Here is a 22,053-nt window from a genome sequence, read left to right as displayed (position 1 = left end):
AAAAAAAAAAAAAAAAAAAAAAAAAAAAAAAGCTAGAATTTATATTATTTACATTATATAAACCAAATAATTAATAAAAAATCATTTATTTTTATCTAAAAGCATTTTCGTTTTAAAAAAATTGAAAATTAAATTAAAACCATTAAAAAAAGTAAAATAAATGTAAGAAATCTTTACCGCACCTACGTACGCCAAATCTTTCTTAATTTCGTAAAAGAAAAAAGTTGGAAGCTTAGGCGAGACTTAAAATAATAATGGCACACACGTGTCGGAAAGCGACATTCCATAGCCTAGGAGGTTGTTGGATTGACTCGAAACCTCAATAATTACAAGAACACAGTGGGTCCAGAAGAAGGGCCAGGAGCGCAACGTTCGAAGCCCACGTGTCCCTGCAGTGCCGTGTTGAAGTTAGCGAAAGCCAAAAGCTGCTGCCCTCTTTGTAAAATAATCGATTGCGGTCCGTGAGCTGTGAAAGCCAGCTAAAAAGGCAACGGTGGTACGTTGAGATGTGAACACGTGGTGCTTGGTACGTGGTTTGGTGACACGCCTGTACTGTTGCGTGTTCAAGGACTGGGCCACAAAAGTTATTCCGGTGGAGCTCAACTATCTCAATGCATTGTTTTCTAAGCCTAATGATTTATGTTTGGTCCATGGCATTGGCATCTAATAGGGGTAATAAAAGTCAAGCTTTGACATTTACTCCCTATAAAATAAATGTAAAAAAATATGTGTAAAGAGTATTACTTTCATAAAAATATAAATTAATAAGAAAACTATACAAAAAATTGTGCTGTCCCAACATTTTTCTAATCAGCCCAAAAAAAAGGGGTTATAAAAGAACAATTCACACGTTTCTTTTCAGTTTGATTAAAATTTATCGGTTGAATAGACTGAATTAAATGAATTTATCAACCCTGAGAGGAAAATGGGTGAATCTCTTGGAAGAGAGAGAGAGAGAGAGAGAGACAGGGGTGAGCCGGAATTTTGCTGCAGAAAAATGGGAATCATGGGACCCCATCGTGCACCTACACGACTTTAAACAGCCCGATTGGGCCTCATGCCAGTCAGAGATTTGTTGCTTAAAGCCCTTTCTCAAAGTGGGAGCCATTGGGTCTCACAATGGAGGTCCTAAAAAAGAATAGAGATAAAAAATAATAATAATAATAAAGAGCCGGAAAAAGCATATTGTAAATAAATTCCAACCAACCCTTCATTTTTTTTTAAAAAAATAAATAAATAAATAATGATTGTCTGAGGGTTGATTGAGACTATTGTAGTTTCTAACATAATAATTTGAATATAAGCAAATTTTATTTATTTATACAATTTTGTGTATTGGACACTTTGTATGGGCTTACAGTTGTGAGATAGCATTTCCACTGGGGTTGAGGCATTCTATGTTTATTTATTCCAAGCAGTCCAAAATATGGGGAGTAGCCGAGTCCTGCAATCCCCTCTTTTAGACTTCGTTGTGATTAAAAATGCCACATTCTTACTGAGAAAGAGAGCCCAGCCCAAGAGAGCACACTCCCAATTTTTAAAAAACTATTAAGAATCAGGTACGAAATCAAAGAAACATTAGCTTACACTACAAAAAATTATATATATTTCAAAATAACAGAATAATAAAGTTGACATTATAGTCGAGTTATAACCCCGTGACCAATGAGGCTGACAGATGAGAAAAATTAAAACGATAACAAGCATTGCGTGAGTGCTAGCTTCTAGCTGCCCTCACTCGGAAGGTGATGTGCACGTCTTCGAGAGAGGATTGTTGAGGCACGTGTTTAAGGTTGCAATTTGAGTACACAGTTCAAAATATCTTTGCAATTAGATGTATGGATCATAATCTCGTATAGATTGAAATCTCTTGCAATTAGATACCCGAATTATGGTTAATTTGGGTACTTAATTGAGAGAAAAGCATGATAGGAGCAATTTGTTTGAGTAGGTCTCGAATGGTGGGATTGAATATTCTTAATTACTAATTCAATTGGAATAGTGATGTTAAGAATATAGTTCTTATTATAAATTTCGTTACAAATTGTTGTAACAATTTATAATTGGTTAAAGAGTAATGTTATGCATCACCCACATCACTTCTTTATCTTCTACAAGCTTATGTGGCGTAGTCTCTCATAACATTTGACATATAGAGGTTCATATATATATAAATAGTAGAAACTACGCCACATAAGTTTTGGAGTAATTCTATATAATTTACCTCTTGGTTAAATAATGAAATATAAAAATTGACTTATCATTTAATTGAGTAATTCTATATAATTCACCCCTTCACCTCTTCTATCTTTCAAAAGTTGATGTGTGATGTGATTCCTATAGCATTTAATGCATTGAAATAAGTTTTTTAATTGTGAGATCACGTTACATCAGCTTTATAAAAATGAGTTAAGTATACTTCACCCCTTTATCCCTTCTACCTTTCAAAAGTTGATGTGATGTAATGTGATTCTTATAGCATTTAATGCATTGATATAAGTTTTTTAATTGAGAGATTGCGTTACGTCAGCTTTATAAAAATTAGTTAATTATACTTCACCCCTTTACCCATTTTATCTTTCAAAAGCTAATGTGATGTGATTCATATAACATTTAATGCATTGAAATTAGTTTTTTAATTGAGAGACCACATTACATCAGATTTATAGAAATGAGTTAATTATTTACTTGTCAATCATACACTCTTAATTATTTTACTAATTATGAACTATCACATTAATTTGTAAAGAAAATTATATTAAAAAGTGTAGTATCCAAACATTTTGCTTATTTTAAGGTGAGAATCCAATAGTGAAAGATCATTTAAAATTATTTTATGGTCAAAGATTTATTTCACAAATTTAACCGTATAATATGATAAATATATTGACATGTTATTTAAATTTTTCAAACAATATGACATGGTATGTAATATTAAATACAAACAAAGATTCTCTCAAATTCTTTTAAAATGGATAATATTCATCTTATAGTCAATATATATATTAAGAGAGTAATACTATAAGTCTTCCTAGAATTCTCCTACAGTTATCTTAAATGTGATTGTCAATAAATCACATCTTAAATTTAACAGTAATTTTAAAAGTCACATCACCTTTGAAATAACTGTAAGAAGACTCTAGAAAGACTTATTGCATTACTTATATATATATCGACACTCCTTTTAAAAAAAAAATGAAATAATATAGAGGATATTGGAAAAGAAAATTTAAATGGTTGATCTTCTGTTTTGTTTGTGGAGTTCTGATAATAAAATTAGTAATAATGAAAGATAATTTACTTCTCATATACGAAAGGAGCGGAAATCGAGAAAACTGAGTCCTCCTGAAGGATCACCCCTGGTTTGTGCGCACACTTGGCTTGGCTTCCCAACAGTCGCCAGCTTGCCACCACTTCCCACCAGCTCATCTGGGACGAAATTGGCGGAGATTTGCCAGATTAAGCAGCTAATTACCCTACTTACCACCAAAAATTAATGAATAACAGAAAACAAAAAACATTAATTCAAACTTCTTATTTAGCATGGATTTTCAGGGGCATTGAAGAGCTGAGGCTCAAGCTCCGCCCTGCAGACCGGACACACCGAGTGCTTAGAAAGCCAGGTGTCCGCACATTGTACATGGAACCCGTGGTGGCAACCGGGAATCAGTCTAGCCGGTTGCCGACTCTCAATCTCTTCAAGACAAACTGCGCACTCCGTCCCCAACACCAGCTCTTTCCCGGTCACCTTGGGCAGCTTGTCCAGCTCCGACGCCGACAGCCCGTCATTGGCCACTGGCTTGACTGATAACGGTGGCTCACTCTGGCGGTTCGCCGTGTGCCATAAGAGGCAGATGTAGATTATGAACACCACGCCTGTGCCGGCGCACGGTAGGAGAAGGGCCAGGAAAACCGAACCCATCATTGTTTCCTGGGGCTGTGATTTAATTTTAGGGTGGTTGGTAGAGAGGTGAGCGTGATGGGTAAAGCGGCGTAGTTGACACCATAGCCTACGTTAACAGGTTATGGGAAAGTGAAGGGATTTTTACCTTTGGCTTTGGGGGGTTGGGTTGTCAATCTATCTGGCGGGCTGGCGTTTGGGTGGCGCGAACCTCAATCGGTAATGTGTGGGGATTGAAGCTGACGTGGATTTGTTTTTAAGTGATATATATATATATATATATATATATACATAGAGAAAAGGAATCAAGCCAGATTTATTTATTATTATTATTTTTTTTTCATTTACCCATCCGGATTTTACGAAGAAAATATGATAATCCTAGATTTTTGGTAATTTTGAGAGAAAAATGTAAAATTAATTACAGTAATTTACGGTTTACATGATTTACAATTAATTAATTGTATGTTGTATCAAAATGAATTCTTAAGATTTTGAGATATTCCAATAAAACAATTTATTCCTACTAATTTGCAATCAAAATCTTGACAGATCTTTGAGAGTGGAAGCTCATATTTCATCCATAGCCCAAGCTGTTCTGTGGGCTGAATTGTTCGAGAGGATGCAATTTCACCAAAACCGAAAACCAAAGCGATGAAAAACAATGTCAAATTTTTTTTTATATTATTGTCTTTCTTATTAGGATTAACAAAAATATAGGATTCAACCTACTTCATATATGACATTTAATTGATGAGAAATGCTATATACACTTTCATTTATATAATTTTGTACGTAATTTTTGAAATCATTTGTCGAGGTCTAATAGAGGTATTTTAGGATTAAAATACCTTAAGATAATATGTTATTTTTATAGATAACATTAGAAGTAGAGATTATAATTTAAATATTAAAGAAAAGTATTATCATTAAAGTAATTTATTCTACTTAGTCTTTTATTTTCACTATATATTGTAATTGTATATTTAAAGACATCAAGCTCATTAATAAATTAAGCATAATTAATTACAAACCTTGAATTTGAAAAAGGGTTTTAGGTTTCTTTAAAATTTATAAAAGTCTAGATTTTTTCAAAATCCAAGGTCTAAGTTTTCTCATAATTTAAATTCTATCATCGTATTCACGTAACATCATCATTAAATCAATATCCAATAGTAAATGACGGTCGTATGGCAACAATAAGAGGAGTGCGAGGGGCTATCCACGGGATTTTTGAAGGCCATTGTGGCATGAGCCAAAGAGGGCTTGCAAAAGCTGGGAGTTTTTTTTCTTCCAAACTTGACATGCGGAAGAAGTCGAGAGGAGAATAAGGTTTCTTTGTTTTTATATTCGAGTTCCCAGCTTGCTTTTTCTTTTTTTTGTTCAAAATTTGAAAGTGTTTTACATTTCAATAAAACAACCGATAACTAGCCTCTTCTAAACCCTTAGATGTAAAGAACGGCCCGGTTTGATAACCATCTCTCTTAATTCTCATTTCTCTAAAAAAAATAAAGAAAAAAAGTCAAGTTTTTTAAAAAATAATTATTACCAAACAACTCTAAGCATGGTCTCTCTCACAAAAAATTTAAAACTAATTTTTAGTTTATTATTATTCAAATAAAAAATTGACAACAAAATTCATTACCAAAGATCCCAAGCAGACAAGCACCCTCTTTGTAATTCTTGTAATCTGAAAAGTCGAAATCACCCTTTCATAAAGAAAATTTCCTTCTTGGCTTTTGTTTTTCGAATGCTGGTGGTGAGAGAGGAGAAGAGAAAAAGACGTTTCGCGTGAGCGGCTTGCTTTTCCGCCTACGAAACCCATAAAAAACCAATCTAAAAACCCTTCAGTTCCTTTAGTTTTAAATCAGATCAAACGATTCAAACCCAATAGGAAAAGAATGTCGTCACTTCATCGGAGCCTTCCCGTAAATTTTCTTGCTCCCTATGATGGACTTGTTCCTTGTTCAACGGCTCCAAGGAACAGATACCAAACATGAGCATCCACTGAACCCTAAACCCCTAATCACGTTTTGAATGCAGTCTCTCAAATCACTCTCCATTCCTTCGCCTTATGAGCTCCACAGGCGGTTTCTTGCAGACTCAACGAAACCCTTTCTCTTTCTCTTCTATCATCCTTTTTCTTCATCCACCAAACCCACCCCAGAAACGAACTTCCCCATTACCAATTGGCTTATCAACAACTTAAAATTCTCCAAAACCCAAGCCCTCTCAATCTCGACCCGCTTTGATCGGGTCAAATCCCTTGAGAAGCCCCAATCCTTGCTTCTCTTCCTCCAAAATCTCGGATTCTCCGAGACCCACATTCGGTCCGCGGTCCGTGTGTGCCCCCAAATACTGTTCTCTAATATCGATAAGACCCTCAAGCCCAAGATCGAGTTTTTTCAGGATCTGGGTCTCGTGGGTTCTGAGCTGGGCAAGTTTATTTCCAAGAATTCCTCGGTCTTGACCGTCAGTTTGGAGAGAAGATTGGTGCCCTGCGTTGAAATTCTCAAGAAAATCTTGTGCAATAATAAGAATAACCAAGACCTTATCCGGGTCCTGAACCGGTGCAATGCGGTGGTGGGGGGAGACCCTGAATCAAGGTTGGTGGGCAACATTGCCTTCTTGAAGAGTTGTGGGATCGTTGGGTCACAGCTCTCGATGCTTTTGACTAGGCAGCCTTGGCTTTTTATTACGCAGGAATCCAAGCTTAGAGATCTTGTTTCTCGGGCTTTAGATATGGGGTTTTCTTTGAATTCGAGGATGTTGGTTTACGCACTTTACACGGTTAGTTGCATGAGCAGTGAGACTTTCACGAGGAAATTGGAATTATTTCGGAATTCGGGGTTTTCTTCGGATGAATGTATGGAAATGTTTCGCAAGCAGCCTTCTTTGCTTAGGGCCTCTGAGGAGAAGTTGAAGATTGGAATGGAGTTCTTCATGAATACCATTAAGTTGGAAAAGTCGGTGATAGTTCGTTCTCCTTTGTGTTTAATGCATAGCATGGAGGGAAGAGTGATTCCGCGGTACATGGTTTTGCAGATTTTGAAGTCCAAAAGGTTGTTGAAGAGGGAGATAAGTTTTATTCATACAATGAATTTAACAGAGGAGAAATTCTTGGCGAAGTTCATAGTGAAGTTTGGAGATCATGCAGAGGAATTGTTGGTAGCTTACAAGGGTCATTTATTGCATTCTTCTTCTGAAGATGATGAATCTTAATACATTCCTAATCTTTCATTTCCTTTGACATTCAATGTTGTAGAGTTCCTTTGACATTGTTGAGCAAATTTATGTGCTTTTAGTGTTTCTTGTAGAATAATATATGTGCTTTTAGCTTTGACATTGTAGAGCAATGTTTCTTGTAGATCAAAAGTGACTTTAAACAAAATTAAAAAAAAAAAAAATGTATTGTTTGGAAAAAATTATGTATACAAACGTGATGGTTGTTTTTAAAATCAAATGACTTTGCAAGCTAAATTACGAATTTTACCGAACGATTAACTGTATTTTAAAAAATTACGTTTTGAAACCCCAGATTTAAACGGACCCTAAATCAAAAGAATTTCTTTCTACCCAAATAAAGTAATCTTAAACTCAATAATACTAATATTAAAAATCGTTGCTGCAATTAGATGCAATGAGATTTGACCACTTCCGCTTAGATATGAATTTAACCATTTCCAAAAAAAAAAAAAAAAAAAAAAAAAGAGAAAGGAAAAAGATGAATTAGGCACGCTCAGAAATATATACCTTAACCATTACACAAAACATAATCAGATCATCGTGTATGAAAAGGCATTAGGGATCAAACATTATCATCAACCAAAAATTAATGAATAACAAAAAACAAATAACATTAATTCAAACTTCTTAGCATACTTATAAAAAAAAAAAATTAATTCAAACTTCTTAGCATGGATTTTCAGGGGCATTGAAGAGATTAGGCTCAAGCTCCGCCCTGCAGACCGGACACACCGGGTGCTTAGAAAGCCAGGTGTCCGCACATTGTACATGGAACCCGTGGTGGCAACCGGGAATCAGTCTTGCCGGTTGCCGACTCTCGATCTCGTCAAGACAAACAGCGCACTCCGTCCCCAACACCAGCTCTTTCCCGGTCACCTTGGGCAGCTTGTCCAGCTCTGACGCCGACAGCCCGTTCTTTGCCACCGGCTTGACCGAGAACGGTGGCTCACTCAGGCGGTTCGTCGTGTACCATAAGAAGCAGATGTAGAGTACGAACACCACGCCTGTGCCGGCGCACGGTAGGAGAAGGGCCATGAAAATCGAAACCATCATTGTTTCGTGGGGCTCTGGTGTAATTTTAGGGTGGTTGGTAGAGATCAGGTGACCGTGATGGGTAAAGCAGCGTAATGGACACCATAGCGCAGGTTAAGGGGTTATGGGAATGTGTAGGGATTTACATTGGGGGGTTAGGTTGTCAATCTGGGTTGGTGTTTGGGTGGCGAGAACCTGAGGTGGGAAAGTGTGGGGGTTGAAGCTGACATGGATTGGTTTTTATGGGGAATGGCTATATATAGGGAAATGAAATCAAGCCAGTTGAATATTATTTTTTTTTTAAAAAAAATAGTCCTTATATTTCTCCTTCGATTTTAAAAAAAATAATATTCCCCTAAAATTTGAAATACATCAAAAAAAAAATACAAAAAAAACACCTAACATTTTTCTTCTAAAAACTAGGATCGTACATATATATGTGGAGATTAATCTGGCCATTGGAGGTTGCCCTACTATCCCCTTTGACAAGGAGTTGGTTTAGCTACTCACATCTTTTATTTATTATATAATTTGAATCGTTTATTTTAAATCAACGTCCAAAATCCAAATAAAATGTATTGTATAAAACATTGCATTGAGATTAAAAAAAAAAAAAAAAAAAATCTCCAAGAGATAGCTCAATCGGTTGAAACCATGCCTAATGAAGAGGAGGTCACTAGTTTGAATCTTCTTCCCACCTCTTGTGTGAACATATTTAAAAAAAAAAAGAAGAGATTAAAAAAAAAACAAAAACAAAAAATACTAGAATCTAATATAAACTAGTGCCCACCTGGCATATCGAAGGTTGAATGTGTCTAGCATTTGTAACTAGCCTGTAATTCATTAGCGAGACAAAAAGACAAACAGAGCTCTACACTAAACTCTCCAATATCCATAGATTGAAACAACAAGAGGGGCAAAAATGAAGTAAAGTGTCAGCTAAAATTTTGCAGCAAGGCTAAGAGCCAAAAAGGCTATCTCAGGCTTCCAACAAAGATTCTTCTATGTACTCAATTAATCTCTAACTTGAATAAGAAATTGTATCTGATATCAAGAAGGGTAGAGAAGTGGACACATCACCAGTGATATGTAGACCGAAGCTTTTGCAATTCCATAAAGAAAGCCATCCATATGTTGCGCAAGCAATCCAATACTTAGACATGTCTGTGGAACACAATCTGAAATAACAATTTTTTAGAGGATTTTGTAATAAGTTCCACCTGTAAAATTTCATAAATAAAGCAGTCAGATGTTGAACATGTAACCATATGTAGCATAGCGCACACTCCTAGGAATTCATTACAATTATATGGATCAATTCCCAGAGGACTTTGAAACCAAGGTTTCAGAAATAGCTTAGCAAAAAAAAAAAAAAAAACAAAGGAAGAGAAAATACACTTAGCTCCTTTGAATGGACATTATTTTATAAACACCCAAAAGCTTTAAAAAGTGACAATCGACCCCTCCAAAAACTACGCAACACTTTCAGATTATTCTGTTTGTTAGCATTTTCAGTTAAGTTAGACAGCAATCATGCCACGTGACCTACACGTGTCAATTTTTATTGAAATTGTCTATAGCCTTGCATCATATAAAAAAGGAAACAAAACCAAAGAAGCAAAATCAAAACAAAAAATCACAACTATGGCCGGTCAACCTCCACAGCCATGGAAGGGGGAGAGATCCATGGCCAAGCTGTGAATCTCTATGGTTACTCCATAGCCAGGGGAGGCCGTGGGTCTCTGACTCTCTGGCCATTGAAGTGGGTCCTCTATGACCTCCACCATGACCAGGATGTGGTGGATTTTTTTTATTTTTTATTTTTTAATTAAAGGGCACAATTGCATTTTCAGTCATATGATGTGGGGTATAATGGTCAGGAAATGTCAACATTGGTCACATGGGGTGATTTCAGTTCTGCTTAACAAAAAAATAAAGTAACCTCGAACTGCGAGGGTCGGTTGTCATTTTTTTAAGTTTAGAGATATTCAAAAGAATGAGCGATAATTTGAAAGGGCAAGGATAGTTTTCCAAAAATAAAATTCTAGAAACAGAAAGCAAGCCAACTAACCATACGATATTGAAATTTTGTATCAGTTTTTAAAAGAAAGTGGCAGCTTGTGGCAAAATGATAATGCTTTGTAGGAAATTCAAAAAATTCCCTTCGTCTTATGATATGAGCATTTACTCAAACGTGCTACAAAACCAACAAAAAGAAAAAAGAGATCAAATAGAACAGTTTCAGAAGACTTTTACCTGTTTAGCACCATGTTGTACACAATAATTCGCACTGCTTAGATTCCGGCATAACTGTGTTCCAGCATGATTGAGTAGATGTACTAGGTGCAATAGCAATGCAGAAATCCTACATTATCACTGGCATTTCACCTCTCGATAATTCAATCCAAAAAGTGTTTCTTTTGGATAGAAAATTCCTAGGTGGGTGATCGAAACGAGCACAGAAAATGGTCCTTCAAGCCCAAACGATCTGAGGATGGAAGGGTGGGATTTCAAGCCTGCTGGGAGGAAAGCATTGAATGTTTCTGAAAATTATCTAATTTTCTGTGTTTTTCGAAAAAGACCTCGGGGGCAAAATTTAAAGATGGAACTGTTTATCCTACTTTGAACTTTAAAGTGGCAGTTAGTTGCCTCACCTTCAGGTTTAGGGTCAATGCACTTCATCTCCCTTCATCTCATCTCGTTGTTTTGTTTAGCTGAAAAATACTCTATGGTGTGAACTAGCTTTTCACAGCTGGCCATTTCAGAAGTTTACCAATAATCCCCACAAGAACAGGCTCCGTCTTTGAAATGATGAAAGCGGTTGGTGTCCCTGACAGAAATCTCCCTCCCTTCAAAGCTGGATATAAATTTTATAACATTATGGCAGTCACCACATATTCTTAGATTCTTAATGACCCTAAGAGGAGAACCTGGACTAGTGTTCAGAAGCCCCAAAACTACTGCTAACTTCTCACTGTGCCCACATAAAATCTGCTCTTTGTCCTGTTCATCCACATCTTGGAGAACAAAGTTGGTATTAGGAAAGTAACCCGATTTCTTCATCTCCATGCTCAATTTATTTAACTTCTCAATGATTTGGTCCATTTGAGGGTGCAATTTGTCTCCCGCAAGAAGCATGTGTACCTTGTTCTTGACCTCAATCCAACTACAGCCAGGATTCTTCCTCAAACCCATACTCCTCATCGTATCCCTTACTTTATCCACTTCGATCCACTTGCCCTTGGAAGCATAAATGTTTGACAGAAGTATGTAGTTCCCTGGATTTCTTGGTTCTAACTTAAAGAGTTTCCGTGCAGCAACCTCACCTAAAGTCACATTATTGTGAACTCCACAAGAACCAAGCAAAGCACCCCAAACGCAAGCGTCAGGTTCAAATGGCATATTCTTGATCATAGAATAAGCCTCTTCAAGTTTTCCTACACGGCTGAGAAGTGTTACCATGCAAGCATAATGCTCCATTCTAGCTTCGATACCATGCTCTTGTGACATGCTATTAAAGTAATACCACCCTTCTTTGGTCAGGCCATTCCGGCTGCAGGCAGATAATACACAAGTGAAGCTGATAAAATTCGGCTTCTGCCCTGTCCTCTGCATCAAGTCAAAAACCTCCATAGTTTCTTTAGCCTTCCCGTGCATTGCATATCCACCCATTATTGCATTCCAGCACACCAAGTTTCTGGAGGGCATTTTCTCAAAACAAAGCCGAGACAATTGGATTTTTCCACACTTTGCATACATATCAATTAATGCGCTGCCCACATACACATCATTAGAGAACCCCCTTCTAAGAGAGAAGCAATGGGATGCCTTCCCATGCAATAGTGCTGCAATATTACCACAAGCTGGAAGCAAACAAGGGATTGTCACGGAGTTTGGCTTCACCCCCACGACCTGCATCTCTCTGAAAAGTTCTAAAGCCTCCATATCTTTCCCATTTTGAGAACAGCTAGCAATCATTGATGTCCAAGACACGACATTCAGTTCCATCCCTTGGACCCTAAATTTCCTGAATACCTCCAGAGCATCATCAACTTGACCATTTCGTGAGAGCCCCGTAACTAAGGCATTGCAAACACCTATGTCCATTTCCTCCATTTCACTAAAAACTTGTGACATTTCCAACCTGCAGGCACACTTCCCATACATATCAATAAGTGCGCTGCCAACGCACTTGTCTGATCCCAAACCCTGCTTAATTACATAGGCATGAATTTGGATACCCATATCTGAATCCTCCAAGTCTCCTACAGCAGGAAGAACACTAGAAATGCTACATCCGTCGGGCTGGAAACCTTCTAAATGCATCTTTTGGAACATGAAAACCGCCTCAGTATATGAACCACTATGATTAAACCCCGCAATCATACCATTCCACGATATTAAATTGGGTTCAACACCCGTATCCCTCATCTCATTAAAGAGCTGCTTCGCCTCGTCTATACATCCACGTCTAGAATAACCAGAAATCAAAGCACTCCATAACACCACGTTCCGTTGAGTAATTTTACTGAACAACTTGTGGGCATCTCTAACACGGTCACTTTTCACATACATATGGAACAATGAGGATCGGACAAACGAATCCGAAGCAAGCCCAGATACCGATGCAATGCCATGAACCTGTTGCCCGGCTTTCACGGCCGGTAGTCCAGCACAAGCCTTGAAGACGCTAGGGAAAACATGTGCGTCAGGCCCAATACCATGAGATATCATTCGAGAAAAAACACGGAGCGCATCACCAAATCGACTGAGTTTTGAAAACGAATGGATGAGGGTAGAAAATGTGAATACGTTGGGCTCCGAGACAGAGTCAAGGACGAGGTTCGCTTCGGCGAAGCAATGGTTATTGGCGTAGAGAGAGAGGAGCTTGGTGGTGAGATCAGCATGGTTGGATAGGCCGGCTTTGAGGATGTGGGCATGAGCTTGTCGCGCCTGGCATACAGAAGCCGTAGTCGAATCGAGGCACTGGAGGATTGTGTGAGGAAAGTTGTCGAACAGTTGGAGAGCTTGCCTCATCATGGCTTCTCTCTCGCTGTTACGTCCCCAAACTTTACCTCTTTAGGCAAAGAATCTTACCGCAATATACTACGTATAGAATCTAACATCCACCATGAATCATACTTCAGAGAGACAGAGACTATCTGCTATGATCCGGGTTTAACCAAATTAACGTCCAATAATTTTAGGGCTTTTTGAATAAATTATTAAATCATTAATAATTTGTTTAGAGCAACACCACGTCACCTGTTTAAATCACGATAAAAACAACTAGAAATGCAATAGTTCAATAAAAAGATCATTTTTAACACATAAAAGTCCTAAGTAGTAAGAAGATATAAGCTCCATTTATAGTTGCTTTGGTTCAACCTACTGATAGAGCTTGTAACCTCTTGCCACCTAGAACTTTTATGGACAAAAAATTATCTTTTTATTGAACTATAGCATTTCTTAAAAACAATTATAGGCTAAATTATGAGCATAATATTAAGTTATTAAATAGTTATAAGTAATTGAAGTCATAAAAGAAAAGAAAAAATAAGCCTTTTTTTTTTTTTTTTCAAAACAAAAATGTTATATATTAAAATATTAATTAAATTTAATCGTTTACATTAGTTTAATTTTTTGAAATAAATGATAATCTAACAAAATATGAATCAATAGCTTGGGAGTTCGAATTGTGTCTCTAATCATATTTTATTTTAATTAAATATTTTCCAGTCTAAGATGAAAGACTTCCAAAACTATAAACCTTACACATTAAAAAATTTAGGCTCTAAGCCTCTTCCAATCGAATGATGCAACAATTGAATATTTGACTTTTTCGAAAGTCAAATGCCAGTAACTCAATGTTGGCTTGAATAGATATCTAATAACAAAAAGAAGAAGAAAATGATTGAATAGAGGCATGGGCTGTAATGAAGTTAGCTTATATAATATTATAATTATAAAAAGGGATTATTTTGAATTTTTGATGACACTAGCAGCCAAGAATCCTCTTAGTCACTTCAAGAACTGCAATCATAAACTTTTATGATATTTGTAAATTTTGACACGGTCTGCGAATTTGACACAAATTAATATGAAATTGGGGGTTAGAGTTGAAATGTCTGATTTTAGTTAAATTAATTGGGTTATGATTTACCTATATAATCTTATATTCATAACTCAAACATGACATATTACATTTATGACTAATAATTTGTTACATGACTCGTAAACTCAACATGAATCCAATACGGAATTAACAACTTAAAGTGAATAATCTGACCCGCTTAATTAAATGTGTCAAGTGAGAGTTAAGCTAACTCGAACATGCCAAAACAAAATTATTTATAATTTTTAATCCACTAATAGGATTTTCAAGGAGTCTGTGTCATTCTATAAAGAGACTCAGGCTCTTTAGGAAACGTTGAAAGGTTAGAAGGAAGAGCGAGCCAAATAGAAGATGGTGAAACAAAAACAATCATCTCTCTTCCTCTTCCTCTTCATCTTTGTTCTGAAAGTTCGCTCCCAGTTGATACCACCTACAAGGTTTGAGCGGTTCGTGTAGAAAAAGTAGAAAATATAAAGCGAAATAATAAATAAAGAGATACAATATTAAGATGGTTCAACATATAGCCTACATCTACATACTAAAGCCCTATAAGTCATATTTTGCTTTTATTGAATAATTTGATATTACATAAGAAACCTCAATATATAAAATTCAAAGAGAGAGACTTTCATATATAAGTAATGTGAGACAAACACACTTATTATCTAAGGTCATGACCTTTCATCTAACACAATTTGGAGAGAATTATTGCATTTTTCATTTATAAATATAATTTTTTCCTCATAAATAATGCGACATAGTTTGTTAATGTGATGTCACTTGACATCAATATTATGTCATTACCATATATGCCATAAATAAGGAATCTTGTGCAACCTCACAAAAAAGGATAAGTACTCAAGCAAGTGGGTCTTGCACCAAAAGACAAGTAGGCGTTGCACCCTTTCAATTTGCCCTTTTTGTATATTTGGGTTGTAAAGTTATTTGAAATTCAATCTGACTAATTAAACTCGTTGGATATATACTATTCAACAGGAGATGTTCTACAATAATGCAACTCGCAACACATGTCTAGGGAAAAAGCTGTGGATCATTTAGTGAATTTTGGCTGCAGAAGTAACTGGGAATCCCTATTACTATGGCCTGACCTCTGGCTTCAAAGACATTAAAACAGATTTGAGGACAAGGGTTTCCTTCAAGGTAATTAAGATGGTATTTCACTTTCATTTTCCCAGGGGGGGGGGGCGGCGTCTGCAACTGCAACGCCTTCTTTCTTTCTAAACGGATTTTTCCTGCCTGATGCTGGCTCCACTACAAATTTCACTGCTTGGAAAAGTTTCATTGATCCATTAATTTTTGCAAATATTACTGCCTGATGCTTAATTAGCAGGGTCTGTGCTCTGTTTTGCTTGGTACAAAGACTTGGCACCATGCCTTTATGCTACACAAATGGATGTGGTCCTGAAATAAATGGTTTTTTCTTTTCTTTTACATAGTTTAGAATATAATATATGGTGTTCCCAAGGGATAGTTTAATCGGCTGTGAATCATGTTTCATGAAGTAGAGGTCACTAGTTCGAATCCTCCTTCCTTTGTGTAGACATGTCCAAAAATATATATATATATATATATATATATATGGATGCAATCATTAGAAAATTTTCAGCCTCACTCGTGAGAAGCCACTTTCCTTTGTACTAAAGGCACCTTTTGAAGAGTTGGTTGTGCATTATTTAAGAGCCTTAAAAGTATGTTTAATACTAAAAAACAGTTTGTTTTTTTTTAAAAAAAAAAGGTATATATTTAGTAAAAAAAATTAAAAGCGCTTTTAATGGTAAAAAAAACCAAAAAAAAATGGTAAAAAAAACACTTTTGACAAAAGCTTAAAAATGAAACTTTTGCGAAAAAAAAAACTTTTTTGACTTAAAAGATTTATTTCTCAAACACAATCTCAAACATGCTCGATATTAATTCAAGAGCCCTTTGCATAATAATGTCAAGTAATGTTTATACTAAAGATGCACGTTAAGATGTGCTTAATTTAATACTCATGGAAAGAATCCAATTTCATCCTTAACATTGTGATTTTAATTGTAAAAAAATATGATTTTAAATTAAATAGTAGAAAATAAGAAATAAATGATTTAAAATTGTATTTTAAAAAAATTACGATTTAAAAATGCATAATTTTAAAAATTAAATTATAATTTTAAAGGATAGATTGCTATTTTATCAAAAAATTTAACTACACATTTAAAAATCACATTTTCAAATAATACATTTTAAAATCGTTATTCTCAAAAGCCTACTTTTTAAAATCATAAATTACCCTAATAACACAAAATATATAAACAATTAGATGTTGAATGGATCATGGTCATTTCTTGTTCGGTTAACGTAGACGCCTTAACGGTCGGATTCATATTGTAATAATTCTGAAATTATAAATAGATAAAACTATTAAAGGGCCTGTTTGAAGAGCGGCCATTCAATATCCAAATTCCAAACCATGAGAACGAGAATGGAGAGACCGAAGCACAAGACCACGATGTTACCATTGGGTTTGTTCTTGTTCTTCGCACTCTTTGTTGTCAACGTTCGTGCCCAGTCCTTGCCACCTCCGAAGATCGACGGCTTCGTCTACGAAAATATCCGAGTTAACTCGGACACGATCATTATCGAAGCGTTCTACGACCCGGTCTGCCCAGACAGTAGGGACTCCTGGCCACCTCTCAAACAAGCCCTTAGCTACTACGGCTCTCGCGCTTGGCTCGTCGTTCACCTCTTTCCGTTACCGTCAGTATATTTTTTTTACTCATAACTCGTTCTTAGGTTATTTGTTTGGTTGCTGAGAAAACTCAGGAAATTGAAAAACGAAACAAGTTGATGATGTTTGGAATATTATGATTGGTCTGTGAAGAGTAAAATTAGCTCAATTGAGACCAGTAGTTGAGCGACTATCATTTATGAAGCTTTTATTTTGTCTGGCTACATATAATTAATATTTTATTGATTATTGTGTTTACTTAATTTTTTTTTCCCTTCATATTTACTAACTTGTCCAAGTTATTAATTTATTTTTTCATAGTTACTATTTCTGGATGTTGTTTTATTTTTCTTGTAGAAACTAAAAATTTGATGGAAAATACTTTTTGGTTAAAATATATATCACAACTATATTGTTTCATTCATGAAATCATGAAAATTTTAGTAGAAAGCAGAGGTGGAATGAAAATTTCTTTGATTTGGGGGGACGTAGTGGAATTCTGTATCAACATAACCTTTGTTTTATTTTATTTTTCTGGAATTTACATGTGCATTCAATGTCCATCATAATGGGCAGGCACCGGCACCCTGAATTCAATTGGAATTAGTTCAGGTACAGAAGTGAAGGCAGATAGTTCCTGCTCTTGGTTAAGAAAAGTGTTAAATTACCTTTTCTGCAGAAATAAAGGAAAACCTTTTCTCTTTTATGGATGGCAGTTGGATTACCTTGTTGATTTCTAGTAGATTACAAGCACAAAAAAGAAAAAGAAAAGTGGCTGATAAAGTAGGAGCATCTGACAACTGGAAAGAATAGTTATTCTTCACCTGGTTATCTAAAAAGTTAGGGAAGAATGGTTGTGGATTCCTGGTGCAAATTGGTCAGCATAGCCAATATTATTGTTTTATTTTTTTCTCAGTATTGAGGTATTGTTCAAACAGATATTTGAGGATTGATAGTTGGTCCAGGGTCGGACCAGCATGATTTGGATTGTTGTTAGTGCCACTTAAACTTAAACCCAAGTTTCACTCCGGATATCTCTTTCTTTATTATCAACTGTAGTTTGCCTGGTTTGAAATTAGATATTATAGGTTCGCCGCTTGCTCCTCAACATTACGCAAACAACTTAAGTTTCCCAAATCTGTAAATAGCATAAAGAAATGATTGGATCATTGGTTGAAATGGATAAATGAGCGGGCTCAACTTTTAATTGTTCTCACTAACTTCTTTTTATTTCTTAATTGGTAAGATTTGAACATGATATGTATAATCCTCATTTTTCTTTGCATTCCTCTTGCACCAATTTTATTCTCAAGTAAGTTGAGTATTGAGAGATTGATTCAGGTAAATGAAAAGTTCTAGGTCTCAGTTGGAGAACCAAAGGAAATAAACTATAAATTAATTAAAAAAAGCTTGCCTAATTGTGGAAATATTGAATATTTGGAGAGCAGTTTAGTCATTCAAGTTGTTTATCTCATGCTCATGGACCAACAAAAACTTTAGGCCCTTTTATAAAAGCTTAGGTTTTTCTGAAGCAGAATTAGATAAAGATAAGGATCAAATCCTCTAACACATTATATATTGGCAATGATTGGGATCATTCATGCAATAAAAAGAACTTTGAGGTTCTTATTTTTCTTATTATGTATTGTGTGTTGCTGTTTGCCTATGCAACCAAGAAATGGCTATGTCTGATTATAGATGTAAATAACTTCTTTAATCTTGATAATTATGATCATAGCTGTCCTTTCACAAATACAATTAACTTTTTTGTTTATTGAAGTGATCGTTGATCTTTTTTTTTTTTTTTTTCTTCTGAAAATTGCAGTTACCATGACAATGCATTTGTTGCATCTCGTGCTTTGCATATAGTAAATAAGTTGAATGCTTCTGCTACTTTCCCCTTGTTGGAGCACTTCTTCAAGTATCAGGTTAGGATTTCGAGCATCTATAGCATATCCTTCTCTGGTTCCAAAAGTACATTTGAATTTACCATAACGTGATATACCATATAGACATTCACTTGTACCCCACCATTCCTCTCCCTCAGTATTTGTTTGTTTTTTCAGTCACGCATGTAAATTTTACAGTAGATTTCACAATGACATGATCTATAACTGATGTTCAAGCTCTTTTGGTTGCTATTTTAAGCACAACCTATAACGTGACTTGAATTCTAGCAATTAGTGGGAAACTGCTAGTAGATGTGTTGGTATTGCACTTTCTCATTCCTACATACCTTCTAGGTTGGTGCTTTGATCTCTTTCCCCCTCCCTCCCCCTTCTGATAAGTCTTTGATCTCTCCACTGTGCAACTCTGTCAGCAGTTGATTTTCTCTGAACCATCTGGAGCAATTAGATTCTATGATTCTATGTTCCTCTTTTGTTTCTTTAGCTTTTCCTCCTGCTTTGTAAGATCCTTGTGATGGCCCTGAGGTTGGTTGGCCTAAATCTATCTCACCCCTGTTTGTTGGATTGATGGCAAGACACCTCTTGCGTGGACTAATCATTGACACGCCACTGGCCTCACTCCTCTATTTGGAAATCAGATTGCTGTTCCACAAGAAAGAAAAGTGTGGAAGTCAGTTTTATAGGTCAAATTTCTTTTGAAACTCTGGATGTTACATATTGTGATTTGGTGTGCGTCTCTTGCTACTTTGGTAAATAACAATTTGTCTGCTGATAATAGTTAGACAGATTCAATTTTGTCTTGTTAGTTACAGTCATTTTTATGCAGACTAAACCTGCTTTTGGCTACCATGAAACAGAAACAATTTTACAATGCCCAAACTCGCAACTTCTCTAGGGCTTTTATCGTTGACAAGATCGCCAAGTTTGCAACAGAAGTAGTTGGGAACTCCTATTATGGTACTATAAAATCTGAATTCAATGACACAAAAACTGATCTCAAAACAAGGGTTTCTTTCAAGGTAAGCCTATGGGTTTCATGTTTAAATATGAGTAATATCTTATATTTCTGCAATAATATAGAAATGGCTGAATGCTGTAATAACAATTTGTTTTCCATTTTTTGTAATAACCATTCATATTCATGTGGAATGTCTTTGTCATGCAGTTTGGTGCTTCCAGAGGGGTGTATGGGACACCCTTTTTCTTTGTTAATGGATTTTTGTTGCCTGATGGTGGATCCACCATAGACTTCAATGGATGGAAAAAGATTATTGACCCACTAATTGGCGTCCACGGCGGCAAGAGCTTGGACTCCCTGCATTTCTTCTTATGAAGGATTTGTCTTTTGGCAGTTGTCGTTTCGCTTGAGTGTGTGGATAGAATAAAGAGTCAGCACCTTGCCAGTAGGCTATAGCACTCTGCTTTGTCTCTCTATGGATGTTTTCGTGCAATAAGTGCTTTGGTACCTGATGTCAATTACAACTTCATTCAATGAGAGTGATGCTCCGAGACACAAGGTCCTATAACAAATGTAAGAATGGAATCCTAGAACCTTAAACAGCCCTGCATCCTATGCTTTATCTTCTGTAGGGAGAGGTCAAAGGAATGTGGAGTGTAACCTCTCTCTGTTGGATATGTGTTTTTGTTTTTTTTAATTTTTATTTATTTATTTATTTTTTTGGGAAAATCAAATTTAGTCTCTGAGTTTTTCATGCGATTTCAATTTAGGCTTCGTTTGTTTCAGCGTAAAATAGTTTCAGTCGGATTGTGGATAGTGTTTTCAGTTGAAAACAATTTTATTTTTTTTCCTAGAAAAAAAGTGGCCAAATTTTGCTCCTAAAAATGGTTTGAATAATATTTTCAGTGTTTGACTTTTCTGAAAAATCACCAGATGTGTTTTTTTATGTTTTTCATGTAATCTGAGGAGTTACGAGTAAGAGAGCGACAACGAAGATGAGTTGCGAATAAAGAGTGTGTGAGAATAGAATGCTTTTAGGAGTGTGATTGAAATCTAGTGCAATTGCTTGCTCGGGGATATGAGAGAGATGGGGAAAGTAGTTCATGCAGATAAAAAAGTGTAAACCATTTTATGTCTTGTAAATGTTATTTTATTTGGTCAAAAAAAACATTTTTAAGTTGACTAATATTTTATACTAATCCAAACACTCAAAAATAAAGAAATCTTCTTTTAGATAATATTTTACGTTGAAAAAAAAAAGGGGGCTTAGTCTATGTTTTTTAATTTCGATGACTAGATTTTTTAGGTCATACCTCATTTATGTCATTTCATGAACTTACTGTCCAATTAATTAATGGTGTATTACTCATACCACTAAATTGATTACACGTGGTTTATTTTCAACACATCACGCATTAACTTCACATTTTGCAGGAAGGGAGTGGGTTGTCGAAGAACCTTTCTACTTTCCCTTGTCATTTGTTTTTTTAGTCGATATGCTCATATGAGAAAGATGTGCATACACTTAGAAAATTTTCACAAGTTTAGCTTTTTTCTATACATGTAGCAAACATAGATTTAATGACGAATAAACCTCCTGTGCGGTCCGGCTGCAAAAGGCGTATTTTGCAGCACCCAAAAAAAGAAAGACACCTCACATAAAGGGAAAAAATGCAAAAAAAAAAAAAAACCTACACCTCAATGCACCTAATTTTCAACTAAAGAAGAAAGAAAAGTGAAGGAAGAAAGAGAGAAAGAAGAAGGCCGTGGGTCTACAGTGGGTCTGCAAAAAGAAGAAGACCGTGGGTCTGCAGACCCACAGCAGGGCTGGATCTGGCCAGCCACCGAGGCCCACAGCTGAGTCTTGCCAGCCGTGGATTTGCTGAAATGCTAATCGCATGGGTCTTGTTCCGGTGGATCTGATTTTTTGGTTTTTTCTAATGGGTGCTCCAGTGTGGGTCTGGTTTTTTAGTTTTTTCTTTGGTTTTTCACATGGTTCCAGCGCCGTGAGTGATAGTATGACTTTGGTTTTAGGGTGATAAAATCCCAAAAAGGGTTAACCTTCCCTTCTAGGTTTTAGTTTTGAATCCAAAATTGAATTTTGAGGCATTAGAAATGAGTTTTGTGGCATTAGAATCGATTTTTGAGGCATTAGAAACGAGTTTT

General features: G+C 35.9%; 5 protein-coding genes across 6 annotated transcripts; 2 read left to right on the top strand and 3 right to left on the bottom strand.

Moving 5' to 3' along the window:
• Positions 1-3,248: 3,248 nt before the first annotated feature.
• On the bottom strand, positions 3,249-4,098 carry LOC132190577 (E3 ubiquitin-protein ligase ATL23-like). The gene has a single exon (XM_059605612.1). The coding sequence runs from the start codon at positions 3,923-3,925 to the stop codon at positions 3,539-3,541; it is 387 nt and encodes a 128-aa protein (XP_059461595.1). The 5' UTR covers positions 3,926-4,098; the 3' UTR covers positions 3,249-3,538.
• A 1,840-nt stretch (positions 4,099-5,938) lies between these two features.
• Positions 5,939-7,123, top strand: LOC132191063 (uncharacterized). Its single transcript, XM_059606083.1, has one exon. The coding sequence runs from the start codon at positions 5,939-5,941 to the stop codon at positions 7,121-7,123; it is 1,185 nt and encodes a 394-aa protein (XP_059462066.1).
• A 550-nt stretch (positions 7,124-7,673) lies between these two features.
• Positions 7,674-8,431, bottom strand: LOC132190485 (E3 ubiquitin-protein ligase ATL23-like). The gene has a single exon (XM_059605490.1). The coding sequence runs from the start codon at positions 8,198-8,200 to the stop codon at positions 7,814-7,816; it is 387 nt and encodes a 128-aa protein (XP_059461473.1). The 5' UTR covers positions 8,201-8,431; the 3' UTR covers positions 7,674-7,813.
• Positions 8,432-8,981: 550 nt separating this feature from the next.
• LOC132190225 (pentatricopeptide repeat-containing protein At1g20230) lies at positions 8,982-13,297 on the bottom strand. 2 transcript variants are annotated; one of them, XM_059605147.1, is made up of 3 exons: positions 10,834-13,297; positions 10,436-10,695; positions 8,982-9,399 (listed from the first exon to the last, which is right to left on the bottom strand). In XM_059605147.1, exon 1 carries the CDS (start codon positions 13,217-13,219, stop codon positions 10,949-10,951), a length of 2,271 nt encoding a protein of 756 aa, XP_059461130.1. In that variant the 5' UTR covers positions 13,220-13,297; the 3' UTR covers positions 8,982-9,399; positions 10,436-10,695; positions 10,834-10,948. The 2 variants fall into 2 exon arrangements, with proteins under 2 accessions (XP_059461130.1, XP_059461129.1); XM_059605146.1 differs by having other exon boundaries at positions 10,436-13,297.
• Positions 13,298-16,719: 3,422 nt separating this feature from the next.
• LOC132189825 (uncharacterized) lies at positions 16,720-20,652 on the top strand. Its single transcript, XM_059604629.1, has 4 exons — positions 16,720-17,051; positions 18,848-18,950; positions 19,787-19,948; positions 20,095-20,652. The coding sequence occupies exons 1-4, from the start codon at positions 16,765-16,767 to the stop codon at positions 20,260-20,262; spliced, it is 720 nt and encodes a 239-aa protein (XP_059460612.1). The 5' UTR covers positions 16,720-16,764; the 3' UTR covers positions 20,263-20,652.
• The last annotated feature ends 1,401 nt before the right edge of the window (positions 20,653-22,053 follow it).

Source organism: Corylus avellana, chromosome ca8 (assembly GCF_901000735.1).
Source record: "Corylus avellana chromosome ca8, CavTom2PMs-1.0".
In the NCBI taxonomy this organism is placed as follows: Eukaryota; Viridiplantae; Streptophyta; class Magnoliopsida; order Fagales; family Betulaceae; genus Corylus; species Corylus avellana.
This window is presented reverse-complemented; position numbering and strand designations above follow the sequence as displayed.